We start from the raw sequence: 27,765 nt of genomic DNA, 5'->3' as shown, positions 1-27,765 counted from the left end.
TCTCTACATGTTGCCTGTCTTATACTGTTTCAGTCAAATTATATTAGAAATCTAATCTAGTAAAGAAATTTATCTTGGCTTATTTTATTAGTTTTTAACGTATGTATGTATGTATGTATGTATGTATGTATCTTTGTGCGCATGTATATGAGTGCAGGTGTCAAAGGAGGCCAGCCATTGGATTCCCCTGGAGCTGTAGATACAGGCTGTCTGACATGGGTAGGAACCAAACTCAGGTCTTCTGGAATAGCAGAAGGTACTCTTAACCACTGAGCCACCTCCCCATCCCTGAACCCCTTTGTCTTTCTCATTCAGTCTAGATCCCCATCTATGATGTGATGTTGCTTGCTCTCAACTGTGCAAATCCAGCAGTCCCCACACAGACATGTCCAGATAGTTGTTTCCATAGATACTCTAAATCTCATCAAGATCAATTGTCAGGTCTGGTTAGGTTGCTCAGTGGGTAAAGGCCAAGCCTGTCAGGCTAAGTTAAGAATGTTCCAGCTTCCCAACTCACATAAACAACAGCATGTGTCTCATCTCTGATATCCTCACCTTCATCTTACAAAGCAAAAGATGCCTGGAATCAGTGAGCCAGTTTCTCCCTACCTAACCTGCCAACGCTTGTTCTGGTCTCCACACAGAACCACCAGCCCCAGTGCCACAACTGGTTGTCTTGTTTAGAAAATTGCTGAACCTGGGGTTCAGTGTCTTAGTATTTCTATCCCTGGAGAAATCCTCCAAGAAGGCTTCATAGGCAGAGCACTAGCCTAGCACAAGCAAGCCCTGGGTTTAATCTCCAGCACAGACAACAAAACAAAACCTCACAAAAGACAAGACGACTTCAGTGGGTGGTCTCTATTATAATGTAATGACATTTGGCTTGTGTCATCCCTCCAGAACCATTTCTTTAGAGATGTATTCTTATTCTTTTGAATTGTGTGTACGTGGGGGAAGGCTTATGTACATGTGAGTACAGGTGACACTGAAGGCCAGAGGCTTCAGATTCCCTGGAGCTGCAGTTTCAGGAAGTGCTTGAACTCAAGTCCCCTGCAGGAAAACTGCATGCTCTTAACTACTAAGCCATCTCTTCATCCCCAGAAGAACCACGTTTATTATAATGTGAAGCAACACTTTCTGGTACTGTAGAAGTGATGTGGTTGTTAGAGTACTTGCCTGTTCTGCACAAAATCCTGTAGCCAAATAAAACTGGCCATAGTGATGCACACCAGTAATCCCAACACTCGGAAGGTAGAGGCAGGAGATTCCAGGGCTCGAGACTAGCCTTGGACTTATGAGTTGAGGCCATGCAAGAGGGAAAGAGAAGATGGCGGCAGTGAAAAGAGACTCTGGTCTCTCCTACTGTTTTTGCAAGGCCTCATGGGAGGAAGATGGCCACCTGCTTGCCCTCCTAATCTCTTAGTTTTCCTGCTTGGCAGCAGAGGGGCTCATCTCTAATACACCTAAGGAACGCTTACTTCCCTAGTGGGAGCTGTGATTAGATCCATGCTTCTATCAGACATATGGAAAGAGGTACATCAGGCTCATAGCAAACCCTCTGGCGGGGTTAATGGCTTCTTTCCTTGGTCCTGTGGAGTAGAAGAAGTTAATGGAGTGCTCGACCCTTCGTTCTTGCTGTAGACGTTATGTTCTCAGAATCGCCTCTGTACTAGCAGTGGTAGGTTCTTTTCCTAGGGGCTTTGCGTGACACTGCAATTCCTCTTTGACAGTCATGGGCTTGTGCTGCGCCGATTGCACAATGACTAGATTGAATAAAAGTGGCTCCTAATGCCTCATATGCACACATGGCTGAAAAATTATCTCTGCAGGAAGATAGTATCATTCTGTCCTTAAATCTACTTCAGCGTGGTGAGAGGAAAGAATTGACTCCTGAACACATTGTCCTCTCACCTTCTTATGCTAACTACTGTGGCATAAATGCACTTACACTGGCTCATGCATTTCCTCTTCCCCTCACCTCCTCCTGCCTCTCCTCTATTTCTCTCTCTCTCTCTCTCTCTCTCTCTCTCTCTCTCTCATGCACAGACATGTCTCTCTCTCTCTCTCTCTCTCTCACACACACACACACACACACACACACACACACACACATTTAAAAACAATTCAAAAAACACAACTGCCTTAAAATAATTAACAGGACCAGGACAGGGGATAAAAACAGTTGCCACAAAAGCCAGAGAACCTGAGTGTGGCCCCTGGACCCACACTGGAAGGAAAAAAAAACAATATATACATATTCAAACATGTACATCATACCCACAAACTAAATTAATGGAAGAAAAAAATGTAAAAGAATTAGTACTTTGACTGTTGGTTATTTTCTCAGAAGTAACAATAAAAGTCAGGAAAGATGGGCTGGACAGATGGCTCATTGGTTATGGTAATCAGAAGATAAGCCAAGACCATCAGGTCTCTTCTTCTACCAAGTGGGTGCTCGGACAGAACTCAGAGTTTGTTGTCAAGTATCTCCACCCACTGAGCCATCCTACTGGCCCCTGTTTGGAACTCTTCTCACGATGCATGTGGACAAGGGATTTGGGGGATGGCCCACTTTTCTAAAAACCCAGATCCGCTTGCCAACCCAGAAGCTTCTGAACGTGTCCGTTTCTAGCTTTCCAGGCATCTTGTAGAAATGGCCGAAATCATCATTAACTACTTGTGATTAATTTAGCCTTCAACCTCTGCCTCCTGGCTTTGACTCATCTAAGAGGGCACCTAGACTCAGCTCGCCAGCATAAAACTCAGAACTGACCAAAGGGAATTCACCATGAATGGTGACAGAGGCTTCTTTTAGCTGTTTCGAGAGGTGAGCATATATGTATATATTTATATATGACAATGTCAAGAAAAGAACATACCAGATACATACAAGAACATACCAGTAGCTACAGTGGTCCAAACCTTTAATCCCATCACAACAGATAAATGAGAATTCCATCCACTCTTATCAACTAGGGGATTAAACACATTTGCAAGAAATAAATACATAAAACCATGCCATTCTCACACATTTTTGTTTGGGCAAGTAAAATTAATTGTGTTATTTCCTGGGAAAGTGACAGTATGAGGAGGAATACGAGGAGGCAGAGATTGGGAACAGCGAATAAGTGAATAAATAAATTAATTAATGAGGAAAAAAAGAAAACTGGTTGCTTTTGTAGAGGATCCAGGTTCAGTTCCCAGCACCCATGTGGTGGCTCACAGCTGTCTGTAACTCCAGTTCCAGGAGATCCTACAGTCTTCTGGCCTCCATAGACACCTGAACTCATGTACACACACAGGCAGGCAGGCACGCACGTGCGCGCGCGCGCACACACACACACACACACACACATACACCAAAACTGATACATATGCATTCACACATGCATAAAGTTGCAAATTTAACCATTATTTGAGAGGGGGGAGGGAAAGGGAGGGGGAGGGGGAGAGGGAGGAGAAGGAGAGGGGGAGGGAGAGGGAGAGGGAGAGGGAGAGGGAGAGGGAGAGGGAGAGGGAGAGGGAGAGGGAGAGGGAGAGGGAGAGGGAGAGGGAGAGGGAGAGGGAGTAATATTTGTACCACTGCAATGGGGAAATGACTATACTTGGGCATCAGGAGATAGTACTGTGGTAATTATCTTAGTCAGGGTTCATATTCCTGCACAAAACATTGTAAGTCTTTTAGAGTCTTTTAGTAGTATTAAAGATACACCTCAGGCTAGACAGATGGACCAACAGTTAAGAGTGCTTACTGGTCATACAGAAGACCCAGGTTCAGTTTCTAGATCCTACATCAGGCAGCATGCAACCACTTGTAACTCCAGTTCTAGGAGATCTGATGCCTATTTCTGGCATGCCCAGACATTTGTACTCATGTACTACATATAGTCTTATAAGGCATACACACACACACACACACACACACACACACACACACACACACACACACACACACACACACACTCACCCATCCACTTTACAAACATTCTTAAAATCAGTATCTTTTTTTGTTTGTTTCTTTATGTGTGGTTCTGGGAATTGACAACCAGCCTTAAAGATTGATTGATTGATTGATTGATTGATTGATTATATATAAGTACACCATAGCTGTCTTCAGACAGAACCAGAAAAGGGGATCAAATCTCAATACAGATGATGTTCTCTTCTAGTCTCCATGGGCAATAATCATGAATGTGGTACACAGAGATACATGTAAACAAAACATCCATACACATAAAGTAAAATAAAATTAAATTGTAAACAGTTTCCTCTATTTATTAGTGCCTCTTTTAGGTTAACCCTGTTCCTTTCTTCTGTCTCCCTTTTTCTCTTTGCTCTTTGCTCTTCCTCTCCTATTCAGCACCTTCTCTCCTTCCTTCACTAGGGTTTAAGCTAAGGACCTTTTTACGTGTTGGGCAAGTGCTCTGCCACTGAGTTACATAATATGCCCCTAGACCAGGCTTTCTTAAGAGCTGTAGAGCATTACATCATATAAGCATACTCCACTAGACCGAACCAGCCCTCTATAGATAGCTATCTCGGTGGCTTCTGATCCTTTGGCCTAGAGAATAATCAAGATACTGGGCTCTGTCCTGTTGAACTGAGCCAAGATGTGTTGCAACTTCACCTTAGCACCTGTTTTACTTTGAGTTTCTATTGCTGTGAAGAGACACTCTGACCATGGCAACCCCTTTTGTCTTTATTTACATATATATATATATATATATATATATATATATATATATATATATATAAAACTTCTCATCCAGATTTTAGCATCCCTCTCTTCCCAGTCCCCCCCCACACACACACCCACAGCTCTTCCCCACATTGCCTTTTCCCTCCTCTGAGAGGGGAAGGCCTCCCTGGGCACCAAGCCACACTGGCACATCAACTCACTTCAGGACTAGGCATATCCTCTCCACTGAGGCCAGACAAGGTAGCCCAGTTAGGGGAATAGGATCTACTGGCAGACAACAGAGTCATGGAAAGCCCCAGCTCCAGTTTTTGGGGGGGACCCACATGAAGACCAAGCTGTGCATCTGCTACATATGTGTAGGAGGGGGTTCTAGGGGTTGGAACCCATGTATGCTCTTTGGTTGGTGATTCAGTCTTTGGGAGTCTCCAAGGGTCCAGATTAGTTGATTCTGTGGGAGCTCTAGTGAAGTCCCTCTCTCCTTCGGGTCCCTCAATCCTTCCCCCAACTCTTCCACAGGACATCCCAAGTTCTGTCCAATGTTTGTCTGTGGGTCTCTGCATCTGTTTCAGTGAGCTATTGGGTAGAGCCTCTTAGAGGACAGTTATGTTAGGCTCCTGTCTGTAAGCATAACAGAGGATCATGGTAACTCTTATAAAGGACAGCATTTAATTGAAGCCGACTTATAGTTCAGAGGTTTAGTCCATATCAATATGTCAGGAAGAATGATGCCACGCAGGCAGACATGTTGCTGGAGAATTCTACATCTCAGGTAGCTGAGAATTCTACATCTTGATCTGCAAGCAGCAGAAGGAGACTGTGAGATAGTGGCCTGGCTTGAGCATCTGAGACCTCAAAGCCAGTCCCAAGTAACACACTTCCTCCAACGAGGCCACACCTACTCCATCAAGGCCACACCTCCTAACAGTGGCATTCCCTATGGGACTATGAGAACCATTTTTTCAAACCATCATTACTCCTAAGATAGAGAATGTGATGAGCTTATGGAATGGATGGATGGATGGATGGATGGATGGATGGATGGATGGATGGATGGAAACTGAGTGAATGAATGAACCATATGGTAGTTAGCTGCAAGCATGATACCGGATTCTTCATGGAAACCTCTTAAGCAGGGTGACAGGAAAGCAGTACATGGAAGCCAATGATTTAAGCTCGAGTTGGAATAGATGAAATTCTCAGGTGTCCTACCAGGTAACCCTGTGGTTTTAGAAAGCTGAACCTTTCTATGTGCTTCTGTGTCCTCAACTCCAAAGCAGATACCATTACATTACCAGCATCAAGGGGTGCTGTGAGTGAATGCCTGTTAGTATCTTAGCATAGGTTTGCATATTAACACCAAGTAATATTACCATTTGACTCACCTTCGAGAAAGTCTCCAACTCACTCCAGTTGTGGAGAAATAGAAACACTCTCCCATTGCTGGTGGGATTGCAAACTGGTACGATCCCTCTGGAAATCAATCTCGTGGTTCCTCAGAAAACTGGAAATACTTCTACCTGAAGATGCAGCTATAAGATTCCTGGGAATATACCCAAAAGATGCTCTGCCATATAACAAGGACACATGCTCCACTATGTTCATAGCAGCCTTATTTGTGATACGCAGAAGCTGGAAACAACCCAGATGACCCTCAACTAAAGAATGGACACAGAAAATGTGTTTCATTTACACAATAATATACTATTCAGCTACTAAAAATTAGGACATCATGAATTTTGCAGGTCAATGGATGGAACTAATCCCGAGTGAGGTAATCTAGACCCAAAGAGATATGCATGGTATATAGTCACTGATAAATGGATATTATAAAAGATCAGAATACCCATGATACAACTCACAGACCATATGAAGCTTAACAAAAAAGAATACCCAAGTGTAGCTACTTCAATTCCTCTTAGTAGAGGGAACAAAATAATCATGGGAGGCAGAGGGAGGGAGGAACATGGGTGGGAAAGGGGAGGGGGGAACAGAATCAGGTATGGGGATGGGAAACAGAAGAGAAGCCCAGGGGGCAGGAGAATGAACGGAAATATGCAGCAGTGTAGGGTAGAGAAGGGGTCTTGGGGGGAGCTCTAGAAAGTTCTAGAGACCTGGGATGTTAGAGGCTCCCAAGACCCAGTTGGGATGATTTTAGCTAAAGGCCCAACAGTGGGAAGAATGGAGCCTGAAGAAACCACCCTCCAGTAGATAGATATGGCCCCAGTTGAGGCATGGGGCCATCCACTCATCTTCAAAATTTTTTACCCAGAATTGTTTCTGTCTAAAGGAAATGCAAGGGCAAAGATTGAGTAGGCTAAAGGAAAGGCCATTCCATTTCATGCACAAGCATGAAACTCTAATCCTATTACTGATGTCATGTACTTGCAGACAGGTCCCTAGCATGGCTGTCTTCTGAGAGGCTCTAGCAGCAGTTAACTGAGACAGATGTAAATACTTACAGCCAACCATTGGACTGAAGTCCGGGACCCCTATGGAAGAGTTAGTGGAAGGACTAAAGAAACTGAAGGGGATTGCAAACCCATAGGAAGGACAACAGTATCAACTAACATGGACCCCCTCAAAGCTTCCAGAGACTAAGTCACCAACCAAAGAGCACACATGGGTTGGTCCGTGGCCCCCGGCACATACACAGCAGATGACTGCCTTGTCTGGCTCCAGTGGAAGAGGATGTGCTTAATCCTATAGAAAAACAAAACAAAACAAAAAACTTGATTCCCCAGAGAAGGGGGAGGCAAGTGGGGGTGATGTAGGGGTGGGTGGCTGGGTCGTGGAGCACCCTTTCAGAAGCAAAGAGAAAGGGAGGGAGGAAGAACCCAAGGAGGTGGATCCAGGAAGGAGGGCAACATCTGGAATGTAAATATAATAATGATAATAATAATGATAATGATAATGATGATGATGATGATGATGATGATGATGATGATAATAATAATAATAATAATAATAATAATAATAATAATAATAATAATAATAAAAGACTGCAGCAGCAAGGGTGGTGGCCCTCTTGGTGTGACAACAGAGACCTGGTCTTTCACTACTCTTTTCATTGTGGTGCCTTTTTACTTTGGCTTGTGCTGTGGGACCAGAGATTTGCTCCCCCAGAATCAACTGCTTCTGGTAAAGAATATTTATGCCCAGACTCTGTCACCATGGAGACAGTCAACAGAAGGCAATCCAAGATCACATCACTCTCCCCAGAGGAAAGTGAGCTCTCCGGCTTTGTTTCAAGTTTCCCAAGCTTGGCAGAGTATCAACTACTACCCACTCATGAAGGGTAGATGAGGAGTTGAAGAATCTAATAACCTCCTAACGTCTCTCTCGTCCCTGAATCTGCCAAGGCAAAGAGACGTGGTATCGCTCCTGGTCATGTTTTCGACCTCAGTGGTTCCCGAGGCATTTTCCACTCCAGGCTGGCAGATTGAAAAGAAGTATTCAACGAAAGTGCTCGTTGGGAACTGGGTAGAAGAAAGAGGGAAGGTAAGGAGGAAGAACCAGTGGGAAAATAACTCAGAGAGAGGAATAAAGTCACTGCTATTCTGAAATGTGAGGTAGTGTGTGGTTCAACTTAAGACCCTGACGTAAGGCAGGGCCTTCGTGCTCTACATAGAAAAGATGCATTCAAGCAATAATTAAGGTCCCTCCTTATGCCTGAAAGACACTATAGCAGGGGTATTAATAAAGTTGTAATGCTAACACTGTTGTCACTGAGGAATTTCAGAGTACCAGGAGATCCCCAATTCTTTTGTACTTTTAAATTTTGTTTTTGTTTAGGTATTTGTTTATTTTGCTTTCTGAGATAATCTTTTTACATATCCCCTCGCTGTCTTTGAACTCACTATGTAGTCTAGGCTGACCTTGAACTCACAGAGTTCCTGCCTCCACCTCCCCAGTTCTTGGATTAAAGTTGTGTGCCACCAGCTTTATAGTTCTTTAAAGTTTTCTCTTTTTGTTTGTTTGTTTGTTTGTTTGTTTGTTTGTTTGTTTTTACTGGGCTGGACACAAGGCTTAATGGGTAAGAGCACTTAATGTTGTGGCAGGGGACTGGGTTTGGAGTTTAGTTCCCAGTCCCCATTGCAGCTCACATACAACTCCAGGGGATCCAATGTCCTCTTCTGACTTCCTCATGCTGCATAAACATGATACAAACGCTGATATGTACATATCACATGATATTATATCATATATATCACATAATATATAATAAAATAATGTGTAAATCTTTAAAAACAATAATTTGAGTGTGTGTGTACGTTTATGTCTCTGTGATCACATGCACGTGTGCACTTGCATGCAGATACCTGCAGAAGCCATTAGAGGGAGTCCTATCCACTGCAACTGGAGCTATGGGCAGTTAGGAACAGCCCACTGTGGGTAATAGGAACCAAAGTTTGTCCTTTGCAAGAACAGTAAACACTTTTAACTCTGGGTCATTATTTACACTTCTGTTTGGAGAATTTCTACTCTTCTCATCCTGGCCCTTCTCTGATCGTAGCACCTACTAAAGCAGGCATAGCACTCTCTGCAGTGACGTTAATGGCTATGTTGCTACTCACTGCACTAGTTCCACAAGTCCTCCTGCCTGTGTTCATGGTTATCTCTCAAAACAGGACAGGTTCTTGGTGGTGGCATCAACTGAATGGGACACTGGAAACTGAAACTTTACCTTTTTGGATAGAAAGAAGGAGCCACTTAGAGTTTTGCCAGGATTGGGCCTGGGTTGTTCAATTGACACAGTGCTTATCAAACATGCACAGGACCTGCCCAGGGTTCAATTTCCAGAGGAGCATAAACTAGGTGAGGTGTGGTATGTCTGTGCTCTAGAGCACTCAGCGCTTCTGAGATAGTGGCAGAAGGATCTATATCCAAGGTCGTTCTTGATAGCAAATCAAGTACAAAGCCAGGCCAAGATTAATATGTGTGTGTGTCTGTCTGCATGTACGTACGTATGTATGTATGTATGTATGTATGTATGTATGTATAGTATTATATAGTATAGTAATGTGTGTGTATGATATTTTTCTTTTCAGCAATTCCTAGATATCCTCATATAATCTTGAGAAATGAAAAACAAAAGAGGTTAAGATAGAACTGCCAGCTTTGATCTGGGGAGAATGGGGAAAGTTGATGGTCGTTTTGTGTCATCCTTCAGACACTTATGAAAATCTCTGGGAGACCTAAGATTTGCGGACCTTAAAGAAGGAGGTGAACTACAGTCTAATGCTGCAAACTCTACTGCGGTTTTAGTGTACTTTTACACACAAAGCTAACAACAACAACACCAAAAGCAATGATCCAAGGAAGGTCGTTTGAGTTCAGAAAAGCATGTAAAAAATGCCAATAAGTACGCAGTAAATATTAACATAGCAGCCCTTTCCCAGGACTTTCTCAGGACAGACCAATTTAAAGACGATTGCCTGGCACATACTATAGATTACATCTGGGAATGCATGAAAGTAAGGCAGAAGTCCACATCCAGATTGAGGGTACCCTGAGGACCGCACTCAGAATATCCCTTCTCAGATTGGTTTCTATAGCTGTGTTCTGACATCCAAAAGGAATAAATGTCTTAAAAATTGAATGCAAATGTTTCTCACAGTTCCCCCCCACCCCCGGGCACTGATCACCATTCTTTTAACCGAGTTCCATTACTTTGGACTAGAAAAGATAGTTTCCATGGAGAACATTCGTCATCACCAGACACAGCATGAGTCATCATTAGCTTCAATTGTGGTTGGCGGATATGAGGAAGAGGAGCACCAAGGAGTGCAGGGGAAATGACCAGATCAGCAAGGAGTTAGGGTTCCTGTAGAAAAAAAGCTACAAGGGACTCCAGTCTGTAAATAATCAGTCACAATCCCTATAGGAAAAAGCTGGAAGGAAATCTGGACAGTCTCAAACAGGAGACAGCGGGTAGAGAAGGCCAAAGGTAGTGCGTACCCCTAATCCCAGCACTTAGGAAGCAGTAGAGCAATCTCTAGGAGTTGAGGCCTGATGTACACAGGGAGCCTCAGGCCACCCAAGGCTGTGTAGCTGCATAGTGAGACTTTGTGAGTGAGTCTGGGGACAGGGTAGAATGAGGAGGGGGAAGGGGAATTAGAGGAATCCAATATAACACATGAAGAAAAAAGCTGAGCTTGGTGACACATGTCTATAATCTCAACACTTGAAAAGGCTGGGCAAGAGGATTGTAAATTCAAGGTCAACATAAGCTATATATTAAGACCACACCAAGAAAAGAAAGAAAGGGGGAGGTGAAAATTTATAGGTAAATTGAGACATTTAGTAGGAAGTGTGTATGTGAATATGATGAACTATACAGAAACCCAGGCAAGATATGTTCTAAGAAAAAGCTTGAGACTTGAGTCAGCCTTCATTAACAGCTGACTCTGAAGACCAGCTAGCTTAAAAGAATAAAAAAGTCTCTCCCTTGTATACATCTGGTCAACAAAGAGTGAGAGAGTTGGTGTTTTTAATTTTTAATATTTTTCAGCAATGAAAAGTGTTAGATATTCAAAGAAAAAGGAAAGCATAGCAAAGGAATAAACAAGATAGCAGAGTCTCTCTAGGTAAAGAAGAAGTATGGATGTGTGTGGTGGCACCTTTAAATCCAGCTCTAAGAGGTAGAGGCAGGCAGATCTGTGTGAGTTTGTGATCTGTAAGAGGTCCTGTGTGTGTGTGTGCATGTGTGTGTGTGTGTGTGTGTGTGTGTATTATATATATGTGTGTGTGTATATTATATATATATGTGTGTATATTATATGTTTGTGTGTGTGTGTGTATCACAGCTTGAGGAAAGACATGACTTTATGAACTTTAAGAAGTTCAAGGAATTCCGAGGAGAATAAATGCATCTAGAGACCCATGGCATCAAACTATTAGAAACCAAAGAAGCAGGGCGTCCTAAAAGCTTCAGAAGTGTGAGTGGGAGAAGTGGCTCGGCAGTTAAGACCACTTGTGTGCTCCTGCAGAAGGCCCAGGTTCAGTTCTCTGCACCCATGGTGACTCACAAGCACCTGTAACTCCAGGTCCAAAGGATCTTATGCCCTTTTCTGGCCTTCAAGGCATACAGGCTATGTGTATGGTACCCAGATATGCATGCGGGCAAAACACTCATATACATGAACTAAATAAATCTACAGAATGAGGAGGAGGAAGGAGGAGGAGGAGGAAGAAAGGAAGAGAGAAAAGAAGGGAAGAGAGAGGGAGGGAGGGAGAGGGGGAGGGGAGGAAGGAAGGAAGGAAGGAAGGAAGGAAGAAAGGAAGGAAGATAGAAAGACCATGAACAATAATATATCAGGGACAGTAATGATAACTTACCAGAGTATATCAGTGGAGGTTTTACATCAAAAAAATCTAGAAGCAGTGGGATAACATATTCAAAGTAAAGAGTAAGAACTGTCGATTAAGGATTCTATAGCTCACACAACTGCCCTTTAAAAACAAGGAAGTGATGAAGATATTTCGAGACAGGCAAAAACTGAGGGAGTTTATCAGCTGGAGCTCTGGAGAGCCAGAGACCCGCCTTCCAACGTAATCATTCAAGTCAAGACAAAGGGACGATAGCTCCCTTAAATGAAAATACACAAAGATAAAAAGAAAAAAAAACAATATTATGTAATTTAAAATTTGTAACTACCTGTTACTTCCTACACAATTTAGGGGAGAAATATATAAAAGCTGTAGATCTATGCAAACGAACACAGAACTCATGTTGGTGTCATTGGTGACAGCAATAAAATAAAAATAGGACATGATGGGGTTGGGGATTTAGCTCAGCGGTAGAGCGCTTGCCTAGCGAGCGCAAGGCCCTGGGTTCAGTCCCCAGCTCCGAAAAAAAGAAAAAAAAAAAAAAAAACAGGACATGCAAGATGGTTCAGTGCGTTAAGGTGCCAGTCCCCTAGCTTTATGACCTAAGTTTGATCCCTGGAAGCCACATGGGTGGAAGGAGAGAACTGACTCCCACAAATTGTCCTCTGAGTTCCCCATATATGGCATGTTCCACCCCAGCCACCCCTGCTCCGCGCATCTATGTAGAAAATATGTGACAAGCTTTGAAAACACACACAGTCTTGTTTCATCACAGGAAACCTATATCATAGCCAATTAAATCAGGAAATAGAATTTTTAAAATGTTGCTCTCATTTGTTGCAGCGAATTGAAGCCTCGTGTAGTCCCATCTGCACATCTAACGAACTGTAGCTAGAGACAAGAGGTTTACAGTTTTAACAGTCCTTACGCTGTGTGCGTTTCTTCTTATAAACTGTGGGTTTGAGCTCCTTGAGGGCTTTTGTGTTTGTTTATTTACATTGGTAGAACACTGGCATTGTGGTTAATTGGGAAACTCATTTACAGAATGCCGTGTGCCTATCAGGTAGGTCATGAGGAGGCACTGGTGAAGCGGCAGGCATAAAGGAGACCTTGAAGTGCGTGGGAGGTAAATTTTCAAGATAGATTTACTTTGATGCTGGAGGCGGAGCACCGGGTCTTGTGAATTCTAGGCAAGCGCTTTGACATTGACCTATATTCCCTGAGCCCTGAAAATAGAATTTAAAATTTTTTAGCTGGGCGTAATGGCTTATACCTTTCATCCCAGCAATGTTGAGGCAAAGGCAGGTGGATCTCTGAATTCAAGGCCAGCCTGATTTACAGAATGAGTTCTGGGATGGTCGAGGCTTTCACAGAAAAACCCTGTCTCAAACAAACAAGCAAACAAACGAACAAATGAACGAATATTGTTCAATTATGTGTATTTGGGCGTGGTGCCTTTTGCTGATACACTGTGGGGGTGAGAGGACAATTTTTAGAAGTCAGTTCTTTTCTTCTACCAGGTGGGTCCCAGTTATCAGACTCTGGTCATCAGGGTTCATGGCAAGTTTCAAGTCCTGTGGTCCGGGCTTGATTTTCTCGATTTCAGAAACTTTGTATTAAGGGCTTATATTATAAGAAATTACAGTATCATTTTGTTTAGTCTGAACCTGCTTTAGGCCTCGAAATAAATATTCACTAAGTGATTGAAACAGGGGCTGGACAGATGACTCTGCAGTTAAGAGCCCTGGCTGCTATTCCAGAGAATCCTGGGTTCCATTCCCAGCACCCACATCGTGGCTCACAATCATCTGTAACTTGATGCCCACTTCGGACCTCCACAGGCGCCAGCCACATACACAGTACACACAAACACATAAAGGCAAAACATTCTTTTTTTTTTTTTTTGGTTCTTTTTTTCGGAGCTGGGGACCGAACCCAGGGCCTTGCGCTTCCTAGGCAAGCGCTCTACCACTGAGCTAAATCCCCACATTCTTTTTTTTTAAATATCTATTTATTTATTTCATGTAGATGAATACACTCAGATCCCATTACAGATGGTTGCGAGCCACCATGTGATTGCTGGGAATTGAACTCAGGACCTCTGGAAGAGCAGCCAGTGGTCTCTCCAGCCCAAGGCAAAATATTCTTACATGTAAAATAAAAACAAAAACAATCTCTCTTTTAAAATTATCCCAAGCTGGGTGGTTGTGCTGCCCTTAATCTCAGCACTCAGGAGGCAGCTCTCTGACTTCAAGGCCAGTATAGTCTGCAGAGTAAGTTCTAGGACAGCCAAGGCTACAAATACACATGGAAACCCTGTCTCGAAAAACCAAGAAAAAAAATATCTTAATGCTTTATTTAACAATCAAACAGAAGGTCAACATGGAAACAAAGGGCTTGAGCACCACCGCAAACTGTTTGAACGTAATATATGCATGTATCTAGGGGTTGGGGATTTAGCTCAGGGGTAGAGCGCTTAGGCCCTGGGTTCGGTCCAAGGATACACGTTTCTCAAGCACACATGACAAATTCCTAGGACCATGTCATAGGTCACAAAACAAGTCTCACAACACCCCCCACCAAAAAAAAAAAAAAAAACAGAAAACAAACAAACAAAAAACCCGAAATCCAACAAAGATCCTTTTCTGACACCATGTAGAAATCAGGGAGCAGGCAGGCAAGCAAACAAGGGAGCGCAGGCGGGAGGGGGCGGTGCACAGTGTGGAGCAGCGGCTGCCTGGACCCGGGCGGAGCCACAGCTGTTTGGCAGCTACGCGGGCCCCTCGGTCCCCGCCCCACTGGGCGGGACAGTGCGGGGTGTTCCCCTCCCCGGGGCGGGTGCGGCGGCCGCTGAGCGGACCCCACGGGACCGCGCGGATGTTGCCACCTCCGCCGAGGAGCGGGCGAGACTGCGGGGCCCTGCGAGCCGGGCCCGGGGCCAAGATAGGGAGCCAAGATGGAGAGCCAGCAGGGCAGGCGGAGAGGAAGCAGCAGCAGCGACACCACGCCATCCTGCAAGAGAAGGATAACACGGGTGTAGTCAAGCTCATTGAAAGCAAACATGGAGTTACAATCCTACAAGTTTTATGGACCACAGGGAACTCCATATGAAGGTGGGGTGTGGAAAGTTAGAGTGGACCTTCGTGATAAATACCCTTTCAAATCTCCATCTGTAGGATTCATGAATAAAATTTTCCTTCCTCACATTGATGAAGCGTCAGGAACTGTGTGTCTAGATGTAATTAATCAAACTTGGACAGCTCTCTATGATCTTACCAATATATTTGAGGCCTTTGTGCCCCAGTTGCTGGCCTATCCTAACCCCATAGATCCTCTCAATGGTGTCACTGCTGCAGCCATGTACCTCCACCGACCAGAGAAATACAAGCAGAAAATTAAAGAGTACGTCCTGAAGTATGCAACGGAGGCCTGAAGGAACCGAAGAAGGGCACTGGTGACAGCTCATTGGAGAGTTCTATGTCTGACTAATCAGAAGCTGAGGCCCAGGACAAGGAGTTGTAGTAGAAAAGGCATCTGCTTTTCAGAAAGACTATTGTATCCTAAACATGAGAGGCGAAGTGCATGGAATATTCCCACATTCCGTTTCGGTAGCGATATGCGTTCCAAATGCGTCCATTCATAAGTCCATTTGGCCAAGTCAGCCTGTGTGCTACTGAACTGTCAAGAGATTGCCGCTCTGATTGGTAAACATGAAAAAAAAAAATAACAGGAAAAGTTTGCTTCTTTTCATTGATGGTTCCAAAAAAACACACCAAATCTTCCAGCTCTTGGATGAAGATAGAACCGTGCTTTTTCAGAGTGAAAAGGAAGGGGTTTGTGCTTTGAGAGTCTGCAAAGCTAGCCGCTCTGTCCATGTTAGCTGCTCCCTAGTCCTAAGTGGCCCTGTGTGAGAAGCAGGGTGTGGAACAACATGAGACAAAGTTGATGAGAAGTGAGACTCAGGGCTTTTGGTTTTTGACTCAGATTTAAATGCAATTTTTTTAGGTAGATTTCCGCCCTCTCTACTACCAGACCTGCGACCACATTGGTTTTGCCTTGGAGGACATCTGGGAAGTATTTTCTGAACCCATTTCCTTTTGGGTGTCCAGCTTGTCATCCAGAGGAGCACCTTGAGAGAACAGGACTGGAGGAGAAAGGTGACAAGAAGATGTAGAGTGACATCTGATCTAGAGCTGGGCCTGTTAGAGACCATTCCCCTGGACTGAGCCGTGAAACTGGAAGGGGTTTTGGTTTTTGTTTGTCCCTCTTTTTTTTCTTTCAATTTTTTTTTAAAATCTGTGTGAATTGTACTTAGACAGATTACAGATTTAATTTCCACCTACCAAGAGACAGTCTCCTTCCTGGACAAGGCGCTCAGTGGAGCATCAGATGGAGGAAGGCTGGCCTCGTTACTTGAGCCCTTGCATGGCCCTTGAACTTCAGCCGTAGTTTTGCTCCTGGAAGCTTCCAGCTGCTTATGGGAGTGGGTAATGGGGATATTTGAGACCCAAAACATCTTAAATTTTGAAATGGGTAACAGTTGAAACAAACGGAAGTTTTGTACCAAAGTGTCTCGAAGTGGGGAAGAACCACTTTTGTGAATTGTCACGGAGGCAGGTTGAGGGGATAACACTTTCTCCCTCTGTGATAACAGCCAGTCAGACAGCTGGAAGTGCCTGACCCACTGCTACCAGTAACTGCCATCCGGTGCACTTGTTGGCTTAAGAGAATACTCCCACCGACTAGTCTACAGGCCAATCTGATGGGGGCATTTTCTCAATCGAAGTTCCCTCTTTTCCGATGATTCTAACCCAGTTTACAAGCACATGGTGTAAAACTGAGGACCTGAGTTCAGATCCCAGGAGTCCTTGTAAATGCTGGCTGTGGTGGCAAGTGTGTGATCTCAGCACCTATAGCCAAAGGGGAGGGAAAAGGACAAGCATTCTCTGAAGCTTGCAGGCCAGCCCAGGCTGGACAGTGCAGTGGCCAGCAATAAGAGACGCTCTTTGAACAAGGGGAAGGCAAAGAATGTCACCAGATGTTGTCCTCTGACCACCACATATACAACATACAAACATGGGACAACATGTGCCTTCTTACACATCACATACACAAATTACACACACCATACACAACATACTCGCACAAAACACTTACATACATACAGCCTAGACAAACCGTACACACTACACAAACCATAAAAACCTCCCACACCATATGCTCCACACACACCACATAGATTATATATACCATGTACACTGCACACAACATACATACGATGCACACACACCATATATTAGACACATCATATACTCTACACAGACATCATGCATTTCACACATGTACATGCACCACTCTATACCACACCATGTAGTCCACCCACGCTGTACAAACTCACAAGCGCTAATAAATATTTTTAAAAAGAAACAAATGGACAAAATTCATAGTCCATTGATGACAAAGAAAACAACTTTAGATAGTAAAATGAAAGTGGGGAAATCACTATACTAAAAATTATTTTCTGAGATTTGATTTTTATTTATGTGTATCTAATCACACGCCACATGAATGCAATGCTATGGAGATCAGAAGAGGCCATAAGAACCCTGGGAACTGGAATCAGAAGAGGTTGTGAGTCTCTGGCATGGGTACTGGAGGCTCCTTTCTTCTGCCAGAGCAGCAAATGCCCTTAACCACTGGGCCATCTTCCCAACCCCTGCAAAAACTGGAAAATCGATATGTAAATTCCTAGAAACACGCAATCTATCAGACTGAATTCTAAATCAATAAAAAAGCCTGAGATAGATCTATAATTATCAGGAAACTGGATTTGTAATCAGAACCTTAAAGGAAACTCCAAGACAGAGAACTTACTGGGGAACTTCATCAAACATGGAGAAAAAATTTAAAAAAGAAGGAAAATAAAAAAGAAATAATAATAACACTGGGGTCTGGAAAGAAGGCTCAGCGGTTAAAGCGGCTCTGCTATGGGACCCACCTACGCGATCGCTCACAAGGATCTGTAACTCCAGTTCCAGGGCGTCCAATGCCGCCATCATCTGGTCTCTGTGTGTACTGCATGCAGTTGGTGAACAGACAGGCATCCACGTAAAAAACTTAACGTGTTTTACTTTATAAAATAAAAATTAAAAATAGTACTAACACCAATCCTTCTCAAATACTCTACAAATTTGAAGGGGAGGAAATAAAATGAAAAAATAAAACCAGCATTACCCTGATATCAAGGCAAAGATGTGAAGAAAAAAAATCAAACTAATAACCTCTTAAGAATAATGGTGCAGAGGGTGTGGTGGCACAAAACCCCAGGACCCTGAGACAAAAGATCATCAGTTCAAGACTTGCCTGAGTCAAAAGAAGGAGGAGGAGAAGGTGGAGGAGGAGGAGGAGGAGGAGGAGGAGGAGGAGGAGGAGGAGGAGAAAAAAAAAAGCTAGGGATGTAGCTCAGTGGTTAGAGACCCATCTACCTTCTCACACTTAATCTGGTATGTGGGAGGCCTAGGCAGAGAAGCATTCTGAGTTTGGGGCCTGCCTGAGCTGTATACTGAGACCTTGTCTCAGAATAAAAAAGAAAGGAAGGAAAGGGAAGAGAGGAAGGGAGGCAGGGAGGCAGGGAGGAAAGAAAGAAGGAAGGAGGGAGGGAAGGAAAGAAGAGAGGGAAGGAAAGAAAAATGATGAGAGCAGGATACTGGGCCCTACCCACATACAACAAACTTCAGGCAATAGCATTGGGAGCTAGACAAAGAGTCCTTCTCAAGGATGAACTTCTAATTGAAAGATTAATTAAAGATTTAATTATTTTAGGTATATGAGTACACTGTAACTGTCCTCAGACACACCAGAAGAGGGCATCATATCCCTTTACAGATGGTTGTGAGCCACTATGTGGTTGCTGGGAATTGAAATCAGGACCGGAAGAGCAGTCAGTGCTCTTAACCTCTGAACCATCTCTCCAGCCCTCTTTTCTTTTTTAAAATATATATTTGGGGTCTAGAGAGATGACTCAGAGGTTAAGAGCAGTCAGTGCTCTTCCAGGGGTCCTGAGTTAAATTCCAAGCAACCTCACAGTGGCTCACAACCATCTGTAAAGGGATCTGATGCCCTCTTCTGGTGTGTCTGAGGACAGCTAAGTGTATTCATATTCATAAAATTAATTAATTAATTAAATCTTTAAAGAGAGACAGAGAGACAGAGAGACAGACAGAGAGAGGGGGGGGTGGCTACCAAGATGGCCCAGTGGGTAAAGGGGATTACTGCCAAGCATTATGGTCTGAGTTTAATCCTCAGATCCCACACGGCTGAAAGAGAGAACTGATTCCTAGATTGTCTTCTCACCCCCACACATGCATCAGACACACGTATACGCCACATTCCCCCACCCTGTCAAATAAATACATGTTAAAAACTGTTTTTAAGGGGTTAGAGAGATAGCTTAGCAGTCAAGAACATGCACTGCTTTTCCAGAGACCCTAGTTTGATTCCCAATACCCACATCTGTAGGATGATGTCATTATGCACGTGAGGGCAGGTACAAGATAAACAAGGCCTGCCATTGGACGAGAAGGAAGGATGGGTAGGAGAAAAGTTTTAGAGAGGATGAGGAGGAGACAGGAACAAGAGAGAGGGAAGCAGCTGAGAGAACATGGAGGCCAATGTTTAGATTCCTCTCTGCACATTTACAGGTTGTTAATGAATATTCTTAAGGGATACAGGACTTTGTAGGTCTAGATGAGCAAATTATATCTTATCAATTGGGTTAGAGGTTATCATGTTCTGTGTTCTTGATTTAATTGAGTTTGAGAGAGTGTGTGGTGGCTGGACCCACTGGGCCGCCACAGAATTGGGATGTGTATGTCTGGCATGGTGGCAACCTGCCTTGGGAACTAGATGGGTAGAGAGATTGCTGCCAGGCTCAGAGGGAGGCCATCGGCAGAGTGATAAGGGATGGAGCAGAGCGGGTGAGGCACTTTCCTGACTGAGATGAAGATGTCCAACAGATGTCATGTTGGATCTAGTGTGGGATAAAAGAAACTTTTTTTTTTATTTTACTACAACACACATCAGGCAGCGCTCCCCCTGCCTCTATATTTCCAGTATATTCAGTATATCAGTACATTCTAATACTAATGGTCTCTTCAGGCACCTGTACATATGCACACTCGATGACATACATACAATTATTATAGTGAATAAAAATCAAAAAACATTTCTTTTAAGATAGAGCTGGAGTACTGACTCAATAGTTAGATGCATAGTTGTTCCGAGGACCTGGATTCAGTTCCTAGCACACACAGAGACTCACAATTATCTGCAACTCCATTTCCAGGAGATCCAGTGTCTTCTTCTGATGTCTAAAGACGCTGGGCACACAAGTGGCATATGCAGGCAAAACACTTATACACATGAAATAAAAACAAATAAATCTACTAGAGGTGTTTTTATTTATTCTTTGAGAATTTGTTAAATATATTTTGATGATAAAAATAAATCTAAAATTATAAATTTTGAGGACCTGGAAAGATGGCTCAGTAGTTAAGACTACTGTTTTTTCGTTTGTTTGTTTTTTTCCCAGAGAACCTAGGTTCAGTTCCCACCACACAAGTTAGCTCACAACCACCCATAAACTATATATATATGTAATTTTATTATATAAAATTAATTTTTTAATGTTTTTAAAATAAGAGGGGGGAAGGAATAGAAATAATTGAACATATCATGACCACATAAGCTTCCAGCTCTTCTGTACATAACTTGAAAAGAATGAGAACTGGGGGCAGGAGAAATGGCTTAGTGGTTAAGGACACTGACTGCTCTCCCAGAGTTTCTGAATCCAACTGTCAGGAACCATATGGTGGCTCACAGCCATCTGTAATGGGATCTGATGCCCTCTTCTGGTGTGTCTGAATACGGTGACGGTGTACTCATATGAATTAAATAAATATTTTTTAAAAAATGAAACCTGAGATTCAGAAGGATGCTGCTGTACCCACGTGCAGAGCAACATTCTTCACATTTAGCCAAGAGAGAGGCACACAATGTGGGTACTCACCCACGGATTGATGGGTCAACAAGATATGCCAGGTCATACAGCCTTTACAAGGAAGGAAATTTGTATAACCTCCCTCGTGAATGAATCTTGAAGACATGAGTGAAATGCATTCAGTGTAACAGGACAAACACTATGTGACCCCTTTTCTGGGTGTCCAGAATATGCACACTCATAGAAACTGAAAGTAACATGGCCAGAAGAATGGGCACTGGTGTTTGGGATGTGGACATTCTGGATAGGAATATTGGGGGTGACTGAATAACAATGTGAATGACTAAAATTGATCAGGCGGTGGTGGTGTAAGCCTTTAATCCCAGCATTCAAGAGGCAGAGGCAGGGGGATCTCTGTGAGTTCAAGGCCAGCCTGGCTTACAGAGTGACTTTCAGGGCAGGGCTACACAGAGAAATCCTGACTCGAAAAACCGAACCAAACTGGGGGGGGGGGGGGAGAAGGAAGGAAGGAAGGAAGGAAGGAAGGAAGGAAGGAAGGAAGGAAGGGAAGAAGGGGTTGGAAAATGAGGAACAGAAAGGAGAAAGGAAAGGAAGAGACTTTAGAGCAGTGGTCAGTTATCATTGAATGGTCCTTTCACAGGAGTCACATACCAGATAACCTGACTGTCAGATATTCGTGTTATGATTCATAAAAGTATCAAAATTACAGTTATGAAATAGCAATGAGAGTAACTGTAGAGTTAGAGGTCACCACATACTATACATGTTAATGTAGTTATAATAACAGTTGTATGAAAGTGTTGCAGCATTAGGAAGGTTGAGAACTACTAGCATAGAGGAATGCCAAGAACAAAATGAGAAAGTATAGATCTGGGCTGGAGAGATAGCTCAGTGGTTAAGAGCACTGGCTGTTCTTCCAGAGGCCCCGGGTTCAATTATCAGCTACCACATGGTAACTCACAACTGTTCCAAGGGACCAAACACCCCCCTATACACATACATGAAGGTATAACATTAGGGCACATAAAATAAAAATAAAAATTGGAATAAAATGAAAGAAAAAAGAAAGGACAAAGGAAAGTGGCCAAGTGAGTCTGAGACAGACTCTGAGACCTTTAGCTCAAGCCCTTCTTATCCTGGACTTTTTAATTCACTCTCTACCTGCCTATATTCTGAGGGATAAAGCAGGGGTATGAAAGGCAGCATCTCAGATGTTCTCATGAATATATGTTCTTTTCCAGTTCACCAAAGCCACTGAGCACACACCTCAGTGCAATTACAGGATGGAATATATTCCCCTCCCAGACCACAGACCAGACTACATTTCTCGGTGGTATACAAAAAGGAAAATGGAGGTAAAGTGACATTTATTAGCAGGTGGGAGTGTTTCAGAGACTCTGGGTACATCAGGGAGGGTCATCTCCTACCAGACTTTCTTCCGATGGGGACAAGCTTGTCAGCATTCATCCATAGGACATAGTCGTGCTCTGTGCCACCACACTCTGAGAATCCCAAGTGAGAATCCTGAGTGTTTTGTTTTGCCAGCCTGTTGCCTCCCCATTCTATCTGCCTGGCACCTGTTCAAACTTAGGTGGGTGAAAGGAAGGAGTAAAGTGTGGTTTGTAAGAATCAGAATTTTAGTGTAAGGAGGGACCCTGGAAATCAGCTATTCAGAATCCAAAGGCAGGGAACAAACTCTTTCAAATTGTGTGGCTTAATGGTAAAGGAACAAGTGAGTGGCTTTTCTATAAATCAGACCGTGCATGTATCTCTTCTCTTTTTTAAAAAGACTTCTTTTATCTATTATATACTAGTACACTGTAGCTGTCCTCAGACACACCAGAGGAGGGCATCGGATCTCTTTACAGATGGTTGTGAGCCACCATGTGGTTGCTGGGATTTGAACTCAGGACCCCTGGAAGAGCAGTCAGCGCTCTTAACCACTGAGCCATCTCTCCAGCCCTTTTTTAATTTTTTTTTAACTTAAAAAATTATCTGTTCCTTCGCTGTGGGATACACCAATGGATGTGTGCACGTGTGGAGGTCAGAGGACAATCTACAGGAATCAGTTCTCTCCATCCCCCATGTGGAACCTGAGGATCAACCCCCAGTCCCCAGACAGCAAGCAGCTTTACCAGCTGAAACGTCTCTCCAGCACAACTTAATTTTATTTCATCATGAACTGAAATTCTTTTCATTTTAGCAGGGACTGAAGTCCCCGGGGGGTGGGGTGGGGTGGGGTGGGGGGGGTGTTGCACCTGTGTTAAAAGGTTCCACAAGCCTGATTGACTGATCAGAACTTTCTGATTGAAATGTTTCAGAATGTTACAGCTACAGAGCCAACTTCTTCCTCTTAACAGCCACTCACTGCATTTGTGTCTGACCCAACATCCTTCTAGCTATCTGGGGAAATCCTTTTGAAATGCATTAACCTAGCTCTCCCCTAACCAAAGCTGAGAACTTCATCACACAGCATCTGAGACATGTCCCAGAGGTTTCTCCATTTTGTTACAACTTACCTACCTGATGTTCCAACTGATGCATTTGGAAAATACTTCATTTTATGGCTTTGATTTGTTTTATGACAATAAAACACTTCAGGAGATTCTAAGTGTGATGACGTACACCTTTAATCCCAGTACTCAGGAGGAAGAGACAGGTGGAGTTCTATGAATTTTAGGGCAATATGGTCTGCATAGGGAGTTCCAGACCAGTTGGGCCTACACAGAAAGGCACAGTCTCAAAAAATAAAAACAAACACCACCAAGGGCTGGAGAGATGGCTCAGCGGTTAAGAGCACTGACTGCTCTTCCAGAGGTCCTGAGTTCAATTCCCAGCAACCACATGGTGGCTCACAACCATCTGTAAAGAGATCTGATGCCCTCTTCTGATGCATCTGAAGACAACTACAGTGTACTTATATATAATAAATGAATAAATCTTTAAAAACAAAAACAAACACCACCAACCATAAAACAAAACAAAACCTTCATGAGGGCCAGCTGGCAAGGTAGCTTATTCGGCAAAAGGCTCCTATCACCACACCTGACATCCCATCCCTTGACTATTCTTTGGTGAAAGGAGAGAGCATAAGGTTTGCCAGTTGACCTCTGATCTCCACGCAGGCGCGCGTGCACGCGCACACACACGCAAATAAATAAAGATAAAATAACATATTTATTTTAAAGTTCCCCTGAAGGCCCAGCAGTTTAATTGCTGCAGTCTGGAAGTAGAAACCATGTGGGTCTCTGTGATTCCGAGGCCAGTTTAGTCTACAGAGTGAGTTCCAAGACTGCCAGGGCTGTTACAAAGAGAAACTGTTTCTCAAAAAAGTTCCCTGACACTCAACAACAACCACCATACACCCACACACAGCCAAACAACCAGAACTTCCTTCCTCAATATTCTCTCTGTTCCTAAGGATTCGCCAAGTCCCTCTCTCAAGGTTAATTGGCTGTCCCTGGCCTGCTCTCTGCCACCTCGTGTGGCCATAAATGGTATTGCATGCCCCTCCTCATGAGAGCCGAAGGGTCTAAGAAAATATTTTGCCACCGTATCATTTTTGAGACAGCAGGGCGGCACTCAGAACCCAAAGAAACGCCAACAAAACTCTGTTAGCCCCTGACCTTCTATCACCCAGGGAATACCACCAGCTCACTGGCTAGATGACAAAGCCACTCCTAGTCCCTCCTGGTGCAGCTTGGGAACTCTGCATCATATCCAGTCTAACCCGTTCGTCTCTCTCTGGCATTGTGCTCTGATTTTAATTAATGGGATCACCTTTTGAAGTCTGGGGTACAGGATTTCTATAGCCCACGACAAACACGCCATCCCCTCAATCAGTCCTGTTCCCTAGAATTCCCTTCGAAGCTAGAAGGATTTCGTTCGGGAAACTCCAGTTTCAGACAGGCATCCCAAAGGCAGAAAAACAGTTTTCTCCTTCCTGGTAAATAACTCTTCACCGAAGAGAGGGCTCCTTGCTTTGAAGCTGAGGGTATCGTAAACCCTTCCTGGGGAAAGGCGATTTGCAGACACTTCTCTGGGTCTTCCAAGAGTAAATGAAGGGACCGTGAGGCCCAAATGCCCCCTTGCCTTGGAAACAGGCAGGTAGGGTGACAAGGAAAGATTGAACCAAAGGATGTGATGTCAGATCCCAAAGCTGCACCCTGAGCGGCCCTGACAGTTTCCATTCAGCAGATCGTCCTGATTTTAATACTAATTTACCATTGTAGTTCACCCTGGGGGTGAATGTACTTGGCCAGAGATGTGAAAGCAGCGAGCAGGGGTATATAACTGAAAGAGGAAGGGGTCCGGTGAGATAGACAGTTCTGTGGCCCTTAGAAGTCTCTGGTGACCGATGGAGGCTTTCTTTCCCCTGGAGATTCTTGGGAGGTGGTCACTGCCCTTATCCTGGGCTGGAAGGGACACATTGCTCTGATGGATAATATGGCGACTGCTTGTGTCCTTCCAGGGTCTCCCACACAATTACCTGATGACCCATCACCAGGAGCCCTGGCATCGCTATCTGATCAGCACCTATGATGACCACTACAATCGGCACAATTATAACCCAAGCTTGCCTGCCCTGCGTACCTGGAATGGACAGAAGTTGCTGTGGCTGCCAGAGAAGTCTGACTTTCCCCTTCTTGGTACTTTTATAATTGGAGATTGTACCCCTGTCTTTATTCAATGAGGGGACCACAGATGCACAGGGCTGAGGTGGGCTCTTATCACAAAGACCTACATGAGGGTGAGGTCAAAGGAAAATGAGGTTTGTGTGTGGCTTGGAACTACACCTGCCTCCTTTCCTTGACATCAGGGATGGTTCTGTAATGACAGCCTCACCTGTATGTCATGGGGACTGTTTACTAGGACCAAAAGTGGTCAGAAACAACACATTCTCTACTCCTCTGCTGGGCCTTCCCTCTGTGCACAATAATTGAATCTTCGTTAGGGTACCTAGGGGACATAGTGACGCTAAGCATACATTTTCACCTTCAGGGTGTTGATCCAAGAAGGAAACATATTTATCTTATTAATAAATAAGAGGAGATTGAATAAACAAGATAGGGGTGTATAGTGTACAAAAACATAAAACAGGTAGTGGTAGAGCTTTTGAGACATTCGTTCATGCCTTCATGCCCTCTCTGGCCTCTGCTCACTTTGCTAGCCTTAGTTCTTTTATAATGGCCTGGAAAATGTAACAGGAGTGTGAACAATTGTGCACACACACACACACACACACACACACACACACACCCGGCAGCTCCTAGAGATGTCTCCATTAGCACAAAATTGCCATGGTGGGCAACTAATATGCCATTCCAGAACTAATTGGCTTTACTGCTCTGATGGGTGATGTGACTACGGTGTGTGTTCTCTATAGACCAAACTAGCCTCCAACTCACACAGATCTGCCTACCTCTGCGTCCCAAGTTTTGGGATTAAAGGCGTGTACCCACCACTGCCCTTTCCACGTGTTCTTATAACCACTATGTGCAAGACTCCTGAAGCCCTGTGTCACTCAAACCTGGTTTCTCTTGCAGGACCTCCCACAAACTATGGACTATTAGAGCAACTGCAGCAAAAGTGGCTTGCTCCCAAGACTGGCCTGAAAGAGAGCATTTACACTACATCCTACCCCAGGTTACCCGTGTGTGCTATGTCCAGAAGGGAGCATGCCATCCCAGTCCCTCCCACTCGACTGCAGCCTATGCCACGCTCCTGAGAATTACCACTCCACTTACAGTCTGGCCCGAGCCAGAAGACCCCACAACCTCACTGGACTTGAGAGATAGCAAACATCTGCAGATGTACCCCAAGAATGAATTATGGACCATTGTTTTGTGTGGAGTGTAGGAATCTCTTGGAATCATGATTTGTATTTTATGGTATCTTGTCTCTAAACTCATAGGTTGTTTTGGGTTACATCCCATAATTAAAGCTTTTTAACACGACCGTCAAGCCAAGTGTGTACAGAGGACAAAGAGACACTATAGGAGAAAAGCAAAAGGGTCCTGAGTCCATTGCATTGGTCACTGTGATCTGACAGACAAATGCTTTAAAGGAAAAAGGTTCTGTTCTGGCTCATGGGTCCAGAGTACAGTTCATTAAGCTGGGGAAGGCCTGGGGGCAGAAGCAGGAGGTAGTTGGTCCCTTGCGTCCCAAGTGAGAGGTAGGTTCAGCAGTTGACTTCTTTTTGTCTCGGAATCCTAGTCCATGGAGTGACACCACCTACAGTTAATTCAATCTAGATCATCCCTCATGGGCGTGCCCAAAGCTTGTCTCTTAGATGAATCTAGAGCTGTCAAGTTGACCATCAGGATTAATACCATCACAAAGCCCTTTAAAATGTGTTCGTTTGTTTATGGGTATGCACGTGTGTGCATTCCTAAATGGGGGGGGGGGGTCAGAGGACAACTAGTGTGAGCAGGTTCTCTCCTCTGGCTTCTCCTCTCTCTGGCTTCTGTGGCTTGAATTCAGATGGCCAGACTTGGCAGCAAGCAACCTTACTCCCTGAACCTTCTCGGCAACCCTCATCACAGGTCCTTGTTTGATTTTCCCATATTCCACAGAAGGGAAAACTGAGGCAGAGAGAGGCCACAGACTCCCTTAGATCTTTACAAGTTCGTGTGTACTTTCAAGGGATGTTGGGCCCAAGGGTGAGAAGCATTCTTGGCTCTGAGACCAATGAGGAAACGGCAGAGAAAAGGGACAG

The 27,765-nt window shown here is 44.0% G+C and overlaps 1 protein-coding gene and 1 pseudogene across 1 annotated transcript; both read left to right on the top strand.

Moving 5' to 3' along the window:
- The first annotated feature begins 7,906 nt into the window (after positions 1-7,906).
- Positions 7,907-27,003, top strand: Cfap107 (cilia and flagella associated protein 107). Its single transcript, NM_001109629.1, has 4 exons — positions 7,907-8,197; positions 22,289-22,402; positions 25,519-25,696; positions 26,594-27,003. Exons 1-4 carry the CDS (start codon positions 8,087-8,089, stop codon positions 26,773-26,775), a joined length of 585 nt encoding a protein of 194 aa, NP_001103099.1. The 5' UTR covers positions 7,907-8,086; the 3' UTR covers positions 26,776-27,003.
- On the top strand, positions 14,996-16,738 carry LOC101241876 (ubiquitin-conjugating enzyme E2H pseudogene; annotated as a pseudogene).
- Positions 27,004-27,765: the final 762 nt, after the last annotated feature.

The sequence above is a fragment of the Rattus norvegicus genome, chromosome 5 (assembly GCF_036323735.1).
Source record: "Rattus norvegicus strain BN/NHsdMcwi chromosome 5, GRCr8, whole genome shotgun sequence".
NCBI classification, from domain to species: Eukaryota; Metazoa; Chordata; class Mammalia; order Rodentia; family Muridae; genus Rattus; species Rattus norvegicus.
This window is presented reverse-complemented; position numbering and strand designations above follow the sequence as displayed.

Coding starts and splice junctions, on each gene's coding strand:
- Cfap107 (NM_001109629.1), top strand. CDS start 8,087: ATGTTTTCGACCTCAGTGGTTCCCGAGGCATTTTCCACTCCAGGCTGG. Junction 8,198..22,288: donor GGGTAGAAGAAAGAGGGAAG/GTAAGGAGGAAG, acceptor GTTCTTTTCCAG/TTCACCAAAGCCACTGAGCA. Junction 25,697..26,593: donor GTCTGACTTTCCCCTTCTTG/GTACTTTTATAA, acceptor TTTCTCTTGCAG/GACCTCCCACAAACTATGGA.